The sequence below is a fragment of the Dufourea novaeangliae genome, unplaced genomic scaffold (genome assembly GCF_001272555.1).
Source record: "Dufourea novaeangliae isolate 0120121106 unplaced genomic scaffold, ASM127255v1 scaffold125, whole genome shotgun sequence".
Classification (NCBI taxonomy): Eukaryota; Metazoa; Arthropoda; class Insecta; order Hymenoptera; family Halictidae; genus Dufourea; species Dufourea novaeangliae.
The window spans coordinates 3,758,042-3,771,141 of NW_015374020.1; the positions used below are offsets into that span (position 1 = coordinate 3,758,042).

Genomic DNA, 13,100 nt, shown 5'->3' on the forward strand with positions numbered 1-13,100 from the left:
TGTCTATCATTTTTCGTTTTATTCAATATATATAAACTATTATATTATATGAGTATGGAACATCACCTCAAATCAGACGAATGTACTTCTCTTCTTATGCATTATTTAGTGAACAATGTTATGACATGTAGTGAACGACAATATAACCTGTAATGTTAATTTAGATAACGAACAACATATGTTGTCTCATTGATTTTATTTTGACTTCTTATGATAAAACGAATGATACTGTCGAAATAATGTTATTAAGAAAATTTTGCACCTAAATAGTGTGTGTTTATGATATTTTTAGTGTGTCCAGAATGTTCAACTGTGTTCAACGATGCCGATGATGCCTTTAACGGTTAAAGTTTAACCCCTTCAACCACTTCAACTACCTTCTACCTTCCACCACCTTTGACCACCTTCAACAAACTGTCATGCCACTTGCCAGTCATGCATTGTCATGGTTGCCAGGTTTACTAGATCTGTTTGACCTCTGTGAACTTAGCCGGGCAATTATGATTTTTTAACATTTCATCATACCCAATCGATTGGTGGTCGAATGGTGGTCATTGGTGGCCTAATTACAACATTTGGTGGTACTTAGTTTCTATAAAAAACGAAAAAAACGATGTAGTCATCTGGCATTTCAGGATACAGGTGTACCAACGCACGTTTAAAGTTGATAAAACAGATATTTCTGGATTGATTGTCTTTTTGGATGAATCAATCGATGTAGAAAGGTGTGCTAATGATTGGTAACCTAATTGAAACATTTGGTGGTCAGTAATTAAAGCAGAATGTATGAAAATTCGTACCTCTGCAGTACGGCAAGCATCGAAACCTGGGATTGGTTGAGAAGTGAATACGGGAATATTGATTGATTTGATGTGATAATGCTATCGCTGACGATATCTCGTCTGTGATGCCATCTAGTTGTACAATAGCGGTATTGGCTGATCTCGGACCTTCATCAGCCTTAATCATGTCTTAATTAACTATTAGGTTAGACGTGTGACAGTAGATGACGTCAGACATCTTAAAAAAATTCAATATTAATTAAAAACGGCAAAACCGGCAATTGTTGATCCACAATGTCGATTTAGCAGAATTCAGAGCAAAACTTCGTCACCTTTATTTATTCAAATGTTTAATAGTGTGATTTTCATGCAATCATTATACATGGCCTCTTATCAGGGTATTATGTTGTATATTAATATTCGTACATAAGAACATGGTCACAGCCACATATTGCTAACAGGACCCGAATCCTGCTAATTTCACTTAACGGTATAAGGTACTGAGAAATACATAAAGCAAAAGTGTCAGTCAATGATTTTTACATGAATTGTCGTCACAAGAGCTTTCGAACTTAACTATACGATTACAGGATGATTAAAAACTGGATTCTATAAAGGACAATTGTAATTAATCCCACAGAATATTTTTGATGTAAGAGTTATGAACTTTCAGGTCATTTTTCAAGGCAATACATCTTATTAACGGATTTAAGATGGTACCACCGAATTCATTGTGATGAGAGCTTTTTGTATGTGCAATGTCCCATCTAACTGTATCACCTGAAAGATTTCATTTAGCTTTAATATTTCAGTAGCATCGTTTGCATGCTGCTTTATAATTTCATTACGACGCAGTACAGTACAATGTTGGAAGGCGTTAAAGTCGACGGTCTCGATACAGCAAGGTAGTAAATTTAGCGGCGCTATAAACAGAGATTCGGGGTCTAGTAATCAATGAAAGATATCATGATAAATATGATATTAACATCTAGGCAAATGCTGTGCAAAGAATTCTTCCACTAAATTAGTTTCCCTTATACAGTACAATTTAAAAAAATTTCGAAATTTTATGACCTCACTGAGTTTAACTACTTTGATGACACATATGGTTACCGTCGACTCTAACAGTGAAATACTGAAAGTAAAGAAAATACTTCAGATCAGTCCTCCATTAAAGAGATTAAACAAATTGCTTCGTTTCTCGTTTCTTCGCTTCCATCCGTCGCGTCCATAGACAGATGACCTTGCAGAGAAAATTCACTTTGATCACTGCTTTCCGCTTGAATATTTTGCATCGTTTCTGGCCTGTAGTTTGCAGGAAGACCATAAGGCTCTCACATGCTTCCGAATGCTTTACGACCCCTCGTGACAGACAACGAGACAATGACGACACTTAAAACGAAAAAGACTAGTCCGAAGAAGGCGGTCACAGCTCTGCACCATTGTCGTTTCCGTTTCGCTTTTGCGATCGTTCGACCCAATCGTTCGGCGCGTGATACGTCCAGCGTGAAATCCAAATCACCGGCGAAACCCCGAAGACGATGGTCCCAGTCCCCCTTGCTGGAACTGACGACCATACCCTCGCTGGACGAGCCACCGTCACTGCACTCCAGCTGCTGAAACATCGGTCTTGATACGTTGGTTACATTGACATTGCGAACATCGTTAGTCACGCGATTGAAAGTTCTTATTAACTTCATATACAGGGTGTCCCATTTAAATCGATCCACTCGAATATCTCCGAAATTGTTGACGATATTAAAAAATGTTTCAGACAAAAGTTAAATGGTATTAGGGGGCATACTTCTGATCTGCGGAACTTCTTTCTATATGGACGCGTAGAGGTCATATGAAGGTCAACTTTGTTTTTTTTTTAATGAAATCCTATATTTGTTAATACACTACTTGATGCTACTCGTTATTCCCTACATAAAGTACGAAGTCACTTATAGCGAATTAGTGCATTAAAAAATAGATACGATTCCATTAAAAAAAAGTTTACATTCATATGACCTCTACGCGTCTACATAAAACAAAGTTACTCACATCAGAAAGTGCGCCTCACCTGATACCATTTAACTTTTATCTGAAACATATTTTAGTTGTATCACTTGAAAGTATTATTGATGGAGCAATATTTCACTAGAAAATGGAAATTATACAAGCCTATTCACTCACCGTTGCGTATTCCGGTTCACCGTGGACGAGTCTATTACGATTCTGTTTCTCCCCGTTCAAACCAATCGTCTCCTTCGGATCCGAGCCGATTCGACGATTCGCGTACGCGTTCTGCGCGGCCTGGCGGCTCGGGCGGTTCGAACATTTGCAGACGCGCGAATCGGAAACGTTCGTATCGTTCTGGGACGCTGGGCTGATCAGCGTTCCTGTACAGTGATCGTCCAACGGAAACACCGCAAACATGCTTTCTTTCTTTCCTGTCTCGTTCCTGGTGCCCGTTTGTTGTTCGTCACCCTTCGACGACGACGACGACGATGAGAAAAACTGGTGAGCGTGCTCGCAGGTGCACAAAGACGCGTACCAGGCCGGATTATGGACGTAAAAGTGTCTGGTGTTTGTATACAGCTTCGAGTTCACCGGATTGATCCCCGACGTAGTGGTTCGTTTGGTGCAGCTCAACAGGGACGAGCTCGTCTCGTTCAGCAACGACTTCTTGCCGGGCAGAAACGAGGAATTATGATGATAAACGTACTCGTAGATCCCCCCCTTCAGACCGATTTCTTGGGTGACCTTCCGCGAAATACTTTGGAGGATCTCCTCCGGTGTCATCGCGGTCTCCCCGTCTATCACAGAGTTCAGCGTTCGGGATAACTCGAGAAGGACATCACGGGCCGACGTACCGGCCGATTTCTCGTAGTCCCGGTCGCAATGCGAGTACGCGTACGCGCAACCGCATCCACAACACGCGTATAAAGCTGCAGGCAGAATCGTAACATTGATTCGTATATAAAGAATTGTTATCACATTATTTTTGCATGTAAAACCGATGAACCTTCGAACACTCATCGATGATTTACTATATTGCTTAATATTTCGGATAGCGATGGATACAACCAGATCGGACAAGCTTGATTGATTCAAAGGGGAGAAGAGGAACATAATTGATTCAAGAGGGCACAATTTCATACCATCGTACTCAGGATTCTCATCGGTTTGATACAGTTCACGGGGCCCAGGAAACGCAGACGGCCAGATAGGACGTGGGATCGTCTCGCTCTCGTGTATCACAGCGAGCCCTCCGCCGAACTGGTCCTTCATCGTTAGGGGTACAGTTCGAAAGAATGCCTGGCCAGGGACCGCGGACGCGTAGCAAGAGTACGAGCCAGCCGACAACGGCGGGGAATGGCTGGAATAGCCGGAGCTGGTTGAGGTCCGACAGCATCTTCTTGAATTATTCCGCGTGGTCGTTGTCGTTGTCGACGAGCCGGCTACGAACCTCGAGATCTCAGCGTCTATCGAGTCAGGCTCTATCCTGTGTAATTCATACGTTCGTTAAACAAATTGTAACAATTATTCCATAACGGATTGTTCGTAGTAAAACTACGTACATCGCGACATCTAGTTTAATGTCATGGCCGTTAAATTCACGATTTACTGTCACGTGAAAACGTACCTTGAGGAATGCAATCCAGGATGTGTTTTGGATTCTAAAAATCCCGAGATTTAATATAACTAATCCCGAGAATTTCAGGATTTAAAAAAAAATGTGTTTAATTTACTGACGCACGATTAAGTATACACAAAATGGTATTCTCAAAAATGTGTTGACTCTTATTTGGACATTTCCCGTATTGCAACGTAAACCATCTTGTCCAACCACCTTAATGAAAGTATTACAGTTTATTTATTTAGTTTGTTAAGTCGTGAGCACGAGAAGAAACAGTCCAAGATTCTAGTCTTCGGACGACCCCACGGTTCTCTCGATCAAGTTACTACGGAACTTGATCCTCTAATGATTACAGTCTCATCGCTTCGAAGCAGTAGGTATATGATTCTAGTACACTATGAAAGTAGACGGTAAAAAATATCTGGTTAATGCAAGTTCGCTCAACTGACAGTGTAATTGCGCAAACCGTATCCTGCGTTTAATTTCACGGTCCGTTGATGAGAAACGCCTTTTACCATTCCGCTTCGTGTAGATCGGTCCTCGGCACCGCGTATAGGCTGTCCGGATTGCAGGCATATCGCTCGTTCGGTAAGTGTAAGGCCAACTTCACCGTATCCACGTCAGGGGGGCTGTTCCCGGCTGAAACCGCCAAGGCCGTTGCGATCGCAGCACTGGAACAGAATTTCCCGCGTTCCAGCATCCCCTGATACGGTCCAACGGTATCACCTATGACCATATTTCACCAATTTAACAGTGTCGAAACGACCTGAGTCTAATACGCAAATACTACGAGTAGAATCACTTTTAAAGATACAGTACATCCTCGATTAGTGTTCGAAAGCTCCACGGCACTGAACATTAAATATTTCATAAACTTATGGTCATATGCGACTGAAACAAATGTAACATCGATTGGCTGTAAAATTCCAGATTCTATCGCTGCGCTAAACCTTATTAAAAAATCAGCGTTACACCTGGGGACCTCCCTTTGTTAGTGCCAAGAAACCTTTGAACACTCATCGAGGATTTACTGTAGTAATGGGACTGATACGATGGACCACGACGGTCCGATAATAATTAAATAGAAAATTGTTGAAGCTGTGGCGCATTATCATCCATTCGGTCGTGGTCATTGCTCTTTTCAGCGCGTCGTCGAGAATCGATGAGGCAAGATGTCAAGTGAAACAGCTAGACAATTAGCGAGTTACCTCGAAACGTTTAACGATGAATTTCTAACGCCTTTTACGAGCGTGCCTGTACAAGGCGCAATTGTACAGTTCATAGGAATTATAAAGATTTAGTTGTGGATCGATCGGTAATCTGAGAAAGGTCTAGAAAAAGAACAGTGATTGCGGTCGTACCCCGATGGTTCGTGGTTGATGACGATGCTACCGCATGGGTCAGACGCAGGTTCGTCCAGGGCCAATAACCACCGCTGCATGCTCTATCAGAGTGCTCGACAAGCGGATTAAATGCCGCGTACTGTCATTCACGTATCTTTTGATTCTCACCGACATCTAATCATCTTTCTTTGCCCGTCTACGTTACGATGGGGTTGCAGCTGCTGTAAATGAAGTCAACAAGATAATCTTTTATGGATCGGTTAACGTTACGGTAAAATGCGTAAAGAAAAAGGTAGATAAATTACTTCCGGTGATTGCAATGCAGAGGTAAGAGTGGCACCCAGTAAATCATTGGTTGTTCACGGCTGCTTTGGTTATGGCATTCGCAGCAGAGATCTATTTTAGACGGATATACTCTTACCACTGCGTTGAAATCTCCCGAAAAAGAGTCTGGGTTAATTACGTACAACCTTTTCTCAAGCATGCATATCAATCATTTTGTTCTGTATAAATATCATGTCGTACAGTGGCTGCCAAATGTTTCCGGCCAAACTATGTAATTTCACCATATCTTTGTCGTAACATCTGTCAGGCCCACATCTGTTAGAAACGGGTGAATAGATTATTTTTATGCAAGAAAATTTTTAACATCATCAAATCTGAAGAAGCAATGTATCCCCGACATGGGTATATCAAGAGTTTATTCGTATTATATATTTTCAAAAAGGTATATTGAAATAACAGTTTGGACGGAAACTTTGGCAGCCACTGTATTTCTTATGGTAAATATCGGAAAATGACAAAATCTGGTTCTAAACTTGTAGAATTTTGCTTTAAACGAGTATCGAGGACAGTGAATCAAACACGGATCTTCAAAATGGCCGATCATGGAGGACGTCAAGTGTAATTATCGGAAACGGAAGAATCGCGTAGCGAATCACTGTTCCCATTTAGTTCGCGTAATTGTATTCGTGGTTGGACATCTGCATGCGGGTATTTTTAGATTTCTGATCGACGATCGGAATCTCGATTCCTCGAAACACGCTCGTACCGGTCCCTGTGCGCCCCTCCTGGCACCTTTGTCACGGACTTGCCGGTGTCGTAACTGCGAGGATCCGTACAGTAGGTATCACGGGCAATCGATTGAGATTACTGTATTCTCGCCTTGTCGCCTGCTCCACCTTCCATATTCAAGACTAACGTATCGGTGGCGTAATCGAGTCATCGAGACAATGGTCGCTCTGAACCCCCGGAGGAACCGTCGTGCATATGGAATCGATGAGAGTCCGTCGCATGTTTATCATTAGACCACCGGTTAATTCGATTGATTTCTCAACATTTTATGGCATATAGCTTCCTCTTGCACTGTACCCTTTCGTTGTTTGTACACTTAGCGTTTAAGAACCGATGAAACTGAAAGTGAAACGAAGAAATTAAACGAGACCAAAAGAAAGCTCACCGATATAACGAATGAATTTTCAACTAATTCAGAAGATATTACAAGAGACTATGATAAGCGGCGTTGACTAAACACATGGATAAAAAATGATTCTCCAAATCATAAGGTACTGGATATACCGATTCATTATCGCCCGGCGCGGATTTCACAACGAATTTATTAACCGTCCGGTTTCGTCACTCTAATGGTCCGCGCGCGTCCACCTTTCGTTTTCACCGGGTCCCTGTGCTCCATGGATTTGTAATTCTAATTCTCGTCGAGTCCCGACCTCCTCATCGTCAGCCAGTATACATATAACCGTCGTCGTGGTCACGGATTTTTCATCGAATTCCCATCAGGATGATCGTGGCTGATTTATTGGGCAGGGGAAATGTTTTGCCACACAGATATTTATCGGCCATGCCGTTTAGTATTGATGCGGTGGATGATCCATGTTTCAAGGTCGCTTTCACATTCGTCATGTTCACGTAAGAAATTGGACAACATGAAACGAGTATTACGTTATCCAGGACATTCCTCGCGGACCGAGAGAGGAATGTAGGGTAATGTTATATTTCTGTAATAAAACGCCCGTTAAAACGAAGCAATCGATGTTATCTGCACCCGCGGAACGGTGGCTAAGCGTGGCTGTAAAATGTACGGGGATGGAGATTTCGGATGATTATCACGCGAATCGGTAACAATTCCACGGATATTCCAAGATTATGAGTCTACATGCGCTGCACTTGGCCATATTTACGCGGTCGTGAAATTGCTTGTGATTCGGATACACAATTTAACACTAAAACTACCGAAAATAAACGTATACTACCGACGAAAAGTACTATATGGGACAAGAGTTCATGATTGATGGAACAGTTTTAGCAAACTACTTTTATCAAATCTTCGAGGAACAATATTTTTCTCTTTCTTTATTTATCAGGCCTGGTCCCATACTTTTGGTCGATAGTTATATCTATTTCAATCGGATCGATAAACATAGAGTAGTCTAAAGAGTAGTAAACTCTAATAGAATAGTCTAAATATTGCAGAAGATCTCGTTGCAATAGTTGAACAGAAAATGTTGAAAGAACAAGCGACACAGATATTCTATATCGCCATGTACATACACATGTTCACGCTGTATCTTGTCGACCTAGCGAGAAAATCCAAGTGATCGCGACCAACTTCCAAATCAGCCGCAGAAAGAAAGTTTCGTCGATGTGTCAAGAAGTGTATGATAGATCAGGTAACAGTGACACTATATTTCTGTCAACATCCATGCATACAATCGGGCCAATGGAATCGATCGACGAGCCAACGTATCGCGACTCTAAAAATGTCTCCACACTGTGGACTCTTTCGGGCACGGTGATACAATTTTGCTACCACTTCTATTTTTACAATTGTGTGTGAAATATTAATCGCTTAATAAAACTCAATGCAAAATCGTATGACGGTAACACATGTACCAAAAACGATGATGAAAATGTTCCACGGCCTCCTGTACCTGAAAGAGTTCACTTAAGGGAGAAAGAGACCAGAGAGAGGCACGGGGCGCAGAGTCGTCGAGGTCCAGCGTGTCCGATCGTTTCCACGACACACGATGTGCCAGAAGTAGCCTGTTTACTCGGCGAGTCACACAGGTAAGCGTGGTACTCCAATTACCTAGTACCATGGATCAGCGGTGCACGTCGCCGCGCCGTAGCACCCAGCACTCCGCATTCCGTCGCTTCGCAGCCGGGGCCCCACTTTCACGTCGCGCACACAGCAGCCCCGCTCGCTCCTGCGCCGCGCGATCTTCACGGTATTACACACGGTGCACCCTGGAATGTCGATTGACGTTACAAAAGTCCTGTGCTTGGAGAAGAATGCACGATTTCGAGCGTGAAGCTCGATATTACACGTGGATATACCTGTAGCGTGTATCAGTTTCCGGACGGATAGATTTTTCACTTTATTTTCTAGAAGCGATACGTGAAAGAAGTTCAACTAATATTAGGTATAAAAGTACCTAAGTTTTTATTTGTGGTACGGTTTCTCTTTTACTTGCCATGCCGATATATCCAATATTAGTTAATAGTGTTTAGAAAATAATGTGAAAACTCTACTAAACTTTTGCACACTACTGTACGGTCTCGTGTAGAGAGAACAACGTTGCATAACGAGCAGGGTGTTTTTCTTTCTTCCATTCCGCGGCGACGACGTTGGAAGATAATTTGAGGAATCGACCCCGGCTCGTGAGAAGGAACAAACTCACGGAATCAATTAAAGAGTTTCGTGTAATACGTTACGAGTCGCGCACACGTAACCGTTGTCGCGTCTACTTTTCGCCATAAAATCCTTAGTACGATCTAATTAATACTGTTCTTCCTAGTTTCTTTACACTATAATTTAATTACGATTTTTAATCATCGCTAATAATTGACGCACAACTACCTTAACGCCTATAGACGTTCAATGTTTTGCCGGAACGATTTAAGATCGCCTCTTCTCTCGCTTTCTCTGCTAATTTATGTCTTCGACCCGTTCCTCGACTTTGTTTTCTTTTCCAATCCCAGTCGGTCCTTTCGAAACGGTTTCACAATAAGAAATTTACCCGCGCAATTCGTAGGTGAACGACGCCATTGACGGCTCTTCGAAGTTCTCCTTTTAACGGTTAATTGTTAAGGGTTAGATTGTTGTGTGAATGGACTCGTTGAAATAGGTATTAAACAGCAACTGTAAGAAAGAAGATATTGCTTCGTTCTAAAATACTGGATAGACTGCAAAGTACGTTGTATGTTGTACTTATCGGAAAAGTGCCTAATCTGCAAGTAATATCTTTTTTCATTCGTTCTACAAGTCGTTCAAACTTCTCCTATTAAGAATACAAATATTCGTGCATCGCCTCCACGCATTCATTATCCTGTTATACACCAATTATATTCCCAAGATGATACTGGCAGAAATTGCAAGATTTTTCACAGAATTTAACGGGCATTGTTTACTATTGAATTTTTGCAGGATCTAATGCACCCTAGCGAGCAATTTAGCATCTACCTTAATTTTTTAGTTCATAAGGCAGCCGATAGGATCTCTGGTTTGATCCATCTTGCAGTGTGTATTAGCTGTTCTGCCAAAACACAACTTCTGTGCTACGTGAATTTGAGGGTTAAAGAAGGTGAAAGAGGAGGACAATACCTATATTTGACCTATTGCAAATTTGAAGGTTAAAGAAGGTGAAAGAGGAGTACAATACCTATATTGAAGCTACAGGACTTGGAGGGTTAACCGTCATCCGTCCTCATTTTATCAACTCAATTTGTTTCTCGGTATTGGATTTACACAGTAGTAAAAAATTAATATGTATATTAAAGAGATAAATCCTTAAATTTAACTTTGTTTTAATTATGTTAATTTTTATCTGCATATGACAGAATAACATTTTTTAGCAAAAAAATGTATAAACATTGACACAAGAAACGGATGCGGGTTAAGGAAGGCGAGAAAGAGAGAGAAAAGGCCAAGTATCGAGACCCGTCGCGGCGCAAGCCGAGTCGAGGAAAGAAGAGGCGGCCCCGCGTAGAAGAAACTTTATCTTATAGGAAGATCGGTGTGAGAGCGGTGGTCCACCGAAACGAAGTCGCGAAAAATATTTGACTCGCGAACTTTCACTCTCGCACTCATTCAGGGCCGTCCCGTGAAAACGTGCCGCCCCACGGCTCTAAAATAAACGGCTGACCCGGCTACAAATGGACGGAACGAGCATGTCGCCGCGGCCTACGGCTGCTGCCTGAAAAAAGATTCACAAGCGACCGCACACTTTCACGGGATCGAAAGCGTCATGCGTATAATTTCTAATCGGCCGGAGACCTCTCCTCCCTGTCCCTGGCACACCAGCTGCGACGACACCTCCGGGGATCCAACGAGTCGATCCGTAGGATCACAAGACCCGCGAATTTCGTTTCGAACGACGGATCGAAAAATGATGAATGAAGCCTCCTCGTGATTTAAGCGTGGTCGAGGGGACTACGTTCTTCCTGTGTAACTGCTGGACCATGGATTTTATGAGCTTCTGGTAGATCTAGTTAGGTAAGAGGCTGTAACGTTTTTAGTAGAGTTCAATAGGGGTCTGATTTTCTTCTTTTTATCGTGGTGCTGTCGGTAATAGAGGAAACAAGCTTCTTTTGCTTTTGTACATTATGCATAGTATAATGGTGTAAGATACCCTTTTGTTGGTAACTAATGGACTGTGAATTTTATGATTTCATAAATTGTGGAACAGATTTAACGAGCAGCGGTGAAATTGCTATTTTACTTTTAATCCAATGAACCTCTTAATTGGGGAGATAATTGTAAGATTATACAACACGAGAATAGTTTGGATAGTTTTAATAGTTTAATAAATAAGATGACTGTTTTTTCCTTTACCTAATAGAAGGTAATTTAAGATTAACTTTGAGAAGCTTAAGATTTTCAATGGAAATATTCATTATGTGTGCGTTTGCGTGAACGTCCGCAGTCAGCACTTATTAGAATACGAAATCAATGTTGAGGTCGACCAATATACATATGTAGGGCACGGATCCATGGGATCCAGGCAGGAATTTTGGCCGTAAGAAAGGCAAAACAGCCCGGGGCGAGTCGCAACTTTCATGCATCCAGATCCACGCGTTTCGCGCGCGGCTATGAACAGGTGTGTGTTATAAACTATACACACACGCGCATGTGTGTCCCCAGAGGGCGATATAAGCTTTTCTTTTTCCCCCGGAAAAAGTGCAACAATAACAATTGCTACGCGGCAATGAGAGTGCCTGCATATATGTATTTCTCGTGAACCGTCAGTAGATTACGTCAGTTCCCCTCGATGCGTGATTGTACGTGCCTCGACAGTCAACGCGCGCGAATCATTACCCAGGGGACACTGTAAATAATATAGCTACCCGTTGATTCTGTTCGCTTACGATTCCGCGACCGATAAAAGTTGACTCGTACCCCAAAAAAAAAGTTACAGGTGATTTAGCGTCCGGGGATTTTATGGTTTACGATCGTCTATCGTTGATAAAAATTGCCTCGTCATCGAGAGAGATTAGAGTCGAGTTAATTCCCATTGAATCTACTGTTTACGATTCTGTAACTTTGCGTTTTATACCTGATAAATATCAGTTTAGTGTTCTGGAGAAATCAACGGTGATTTAACTAATAAAAGTTGGTTGATGATCGAATGAAACAACTTAACTTCTATCGATTCTATTATTTATATTTCTGTTACATTGCATATTACAGCTGCTGAAAATCTATCCATTATCTGGAGGGTGTCAAGAACGACTTAGTTTCCATTGATGCTACTGTCTAAAGTCCCGTAACTGTATATCGTAAGTTGATAGAAATGAATTTGTTCCACAGTGAGATCATTGCTTCTATAATTAACGTCTCCATTACTATTAATCGAATATGCCTATACAGGAAGACTGTGAAGTTAGAAAGTGAACGCACGAGTCGCCGGCTGTGAATGAAAAGTAGCACAGAAACGATCTCCCGAAAGATGATAAGATTTTGGACGAATGGAACGAACAAGTCTTCGAAGGAGAATAGCAATGTTCGTATAATTACGAGCATCGAGTAAAATCTGTTTAGACTAGTGTACTAAAAAAATTGTGATTGAATATGAAGATTGAGAGTAAAAAGTAGTTCCATTCATTGAAGTATGCCATAAGGAAGTATGAAGTAATCCGCTTTCACCGGTTGAATCGCCAGACAATAATTCAAAATGCTATGAATTAATTATCTACTCTCACTAGTCGGTCCATTTGTAAGTACATAATTCCTACCCACAGTAATCGGACTGCATCTAAATAGGGTTCAAATTAATCTACTTGCATCACTTGATTTAATGTTCAGTAGCTCACACCTCTGTTTGTCAGACAATA

General features: G+C 41.6%; 1 protein-coding gene across 1 annotated transcript; it reads right to left on the reverse strand.

Annotated features, from left to right (window-relative positions):
• Nucleotides 1-2,064: 2,064 nt before the first annotated feature.
• LOC107188938 lies at nt 2,065-5,143 on the reverse strand. The gene is made up of 4 exons (XM_015577338.1): nt 4,923-5,143; nt 3,929-4,272; nt 2,961-3,715; nt 2,065-2,398 (listed from the first exon to the last, which is right to left on the reverse strand). The coding sequence occupies exons 1-4, from the start codon at nt 5,141-5,143 to the stop codon at nt 2,117-2,119; spliced, it is 1,602 nt and encodes a 533-aa protein (XP_015432824.1). The 3' UTR covers nt 2,065-2,116.
• Nucleotides 5,144-13,100: the final 7,957 nt, after the last annotated feature.

Coding starts and splice junctions, on each gene's coding strand:
- LOC107188938 (XM_015577338.1), bottom strand. CDS start 5,143: ATGGTCATAGGTGATACCGTTGGACCGTATCAGGGGATGCTGGAACGC. Junction 4,273..4,922: donor GATCTACACGAAGCGGAATG/GTAAAAGGCGTT, acceptor TGAATTACACAG/GATAGAGCCTGACTCGATAG. Junction 3,716..3,928: donor TGAGAATCCTGAGTACGATG/GTATGAAATTGT, acceptor TTCTGCCTGCAG/CTTTATACGCGTGTTGTGGA.